Source organism: Phanerochaete carnosa, assembly GCF_000300595.1.
Source record: "Phanerochaete carnosa HHB-10118-sp unplaced genomic scaffold PHACAscaffold_1101, whole genome shotgun sequence".
NCBI lineage: Eukaryota > Fungi > Basidiomycota > Agaricomycetes > Polyporales > Phanerochaetaceae > Phanerochaete > Phanerochaete carnosa.
The window spans coordinates 1-2,043 of record NW_006768728.1 but is presented as its reverse complement, the minus strand read 5'-3'; the positions used below and the strand labels follow the sequence as shown (position 1 = coordinate 2,043).

Sequence of the window (2,043 nt, the reverse complement as noted above, 5' to 3'; positions counted from 1 at the left end):
TGTCGCCGATCTGTCCATCCACTATCTTCGCTCTCGCAGTTGGTCCAGTCTCCCCTCCAACTTTCTACTCGCACTCCCGTTACTGCAACAGCTCCTCATCATCTGTGGAAAGAGCTGTTCAGAAGCAGAATTTTACGCTCTCTGTGACAAGGTTACAAGGGCCGTGAAAAACCATCCGGCCGTTGCACTTCAACATAACCCTGACATGCCGGATGGGAGGTTCCTGCAGCCGGCGCTATTTGGTCTCGGTGAGGAAGACCTTGAGTGGGCGTTGCGTACGCGAAATGAAAAGGTGAGGACAGAAGCGAACCTGTTCTGCATTGGCACCGCGCTGAACAATGTAATTGTGCAGGAACCGAAAGCCGAGAGTTCGAAGTGGAGCAAAGAATCAGTACAAGGAGTTCGAAGTGGAGCGAGGAATCAGTACAAGGGGTCGCACTGAATATGCAGTCAGTGTCGCAACCAGCGCCCCGCCACTCAAGCTTACTGAACACGGTACTGCCCTCTTTTATATCAGTGGGGAGCAGACCACGGTCAGACGGTAGCACTTAGTTTTGATCTGTAGTACCGTCGAAAACTACCCTCTGACATCACCACACTGTTCCTTCTATATTTAGATATGATGCTCACAGAGTGCACCCGGCTCTGGCACCCGTTCACTCTGTCCTCTTCCCCTTGCTTAAGGACCATTCGTATTTGGATATGAAATAGTATAATCATAAAGGCACACATTGTAGCTGTAGCATTCAGCTATTCATCTTCTGTTTTCATGGGAAGAGAGCTTTAACATTGCATTATTTGCAATCATCAGGAAACACCCAAAGGTACGAAACAGGGCGCTTGTACACAGACTACACAGCGTTCGTACTTGTAAGCGTCAGTGTTCGCACAACTGTGTACAACTACGTAGTTTATGTAACAAGTCAACTCTTCAGCTCATACAGTCCACACATACTTATGCCAACTGAATGTGTATTTGCAAAGCCTGTATATTATATTATCGTTGTAACAAAAGTCCTCCACTGCCCTGACTCTTGTAGCTGTCTTGTCATTTAAGTTGCAATCAGGTAGCGTCGGCCTATGGTGGCGGCTGCTGGAGCTGCTCCATTTGCTATGCTACAGTATACTGGATAACCTCTATTTGAGCATGACAGGCTGCCATCGTGCCAGTCACAGTACGGTACTCTGCAGTACCATACCCCACCAATGATGAATATGCCAATGTGTACCCGCGGCGTTGTTATCTCGGCAGTGCTGGGTGAGACCACAGCACTTCGGGTGTCGAGGATAGTATTGAACCGCTTGAGACTGCCTGAGACTGCCTGAGACTGCAGGATCCAAAGGTAGTTATGACTCTGCCCTAAACAAGGATGGTGTCATTTTCATGTACATCTCACATGTTCCCACGGCCACGGTTCAACAACTTGTCTGACGCTCCCTCGTCTCTGCTTCATCTTTCTCTTCTTTCTCTCACTTCCCTCTCGCTGTCTCCATCAAAGTTTCAAAGATCTATCGGTGGGATGGTATGTTATACTACAGGTGTGTCTGCTTGTTTGGATCTGTTGTGAGCTGCAAGCTGAGCATGCACAATGGCTCTTTCATGCTTAACGTGGCACCATTCACAGTGATTGCAAATGCACACCAGTCCGCTAGAGATATGGTTAATGACAACTGCTGGGTATGATCATCTCATGGAAAAGATAAGCGCAGACTTAGCTTGTATAAGCTACTCCCAAAGTAATGCAACAGAAGCTGATACAAGAGAGCTAGTTGTAAGGTTGTGCTCAGAAGATCTAACAACAAAGATACATGGCCATTGTCTACACAAACCCAGCAATACCATGGTAGCAATGCCACTGCGCATCCGGAGAGCATAGATAGTAAGCCGCATGCCCTATCTTCCCGGTGTGTATGACCATTCTGATGCACTGCTCCCCAGTTGCTTCCTCCCCCCAGCAGTCAGTCCTGACTTTGCCCATTGCTGTTGCCATAGCCATCTATATGACCAGTATTGGATCCGCCAGCACTGATGCCATGCTCTCT

The 2,043-nt window shown here is 48.1% G+C and overlaps 1 protein-coding gene across 1 annotated transcript; it reads left to right on the top strand.

Moving 5' to 3' along the window:
- Positions 1 to 205: 205 nt before the first annotated feature.
- Positions 206 to 442, top strand: PHACADRAFT_203389 (uncharacterized protein; the record flags this gene model as incomplete). Its single annotated transcript, XM_007403386.1, has 2 exons — positions 206 to 292; positions 353 to 442. The coding sequence occupies 2 exons, from the start codon at positions 206 to 208 to the stop codon at positions 440 to 442; spliced, it is 177 nt and encodes a 58-aa protein (XP_007403448.1).
- Positions 443 to 2,043: the final 1,601 nt, after the last annotated feature.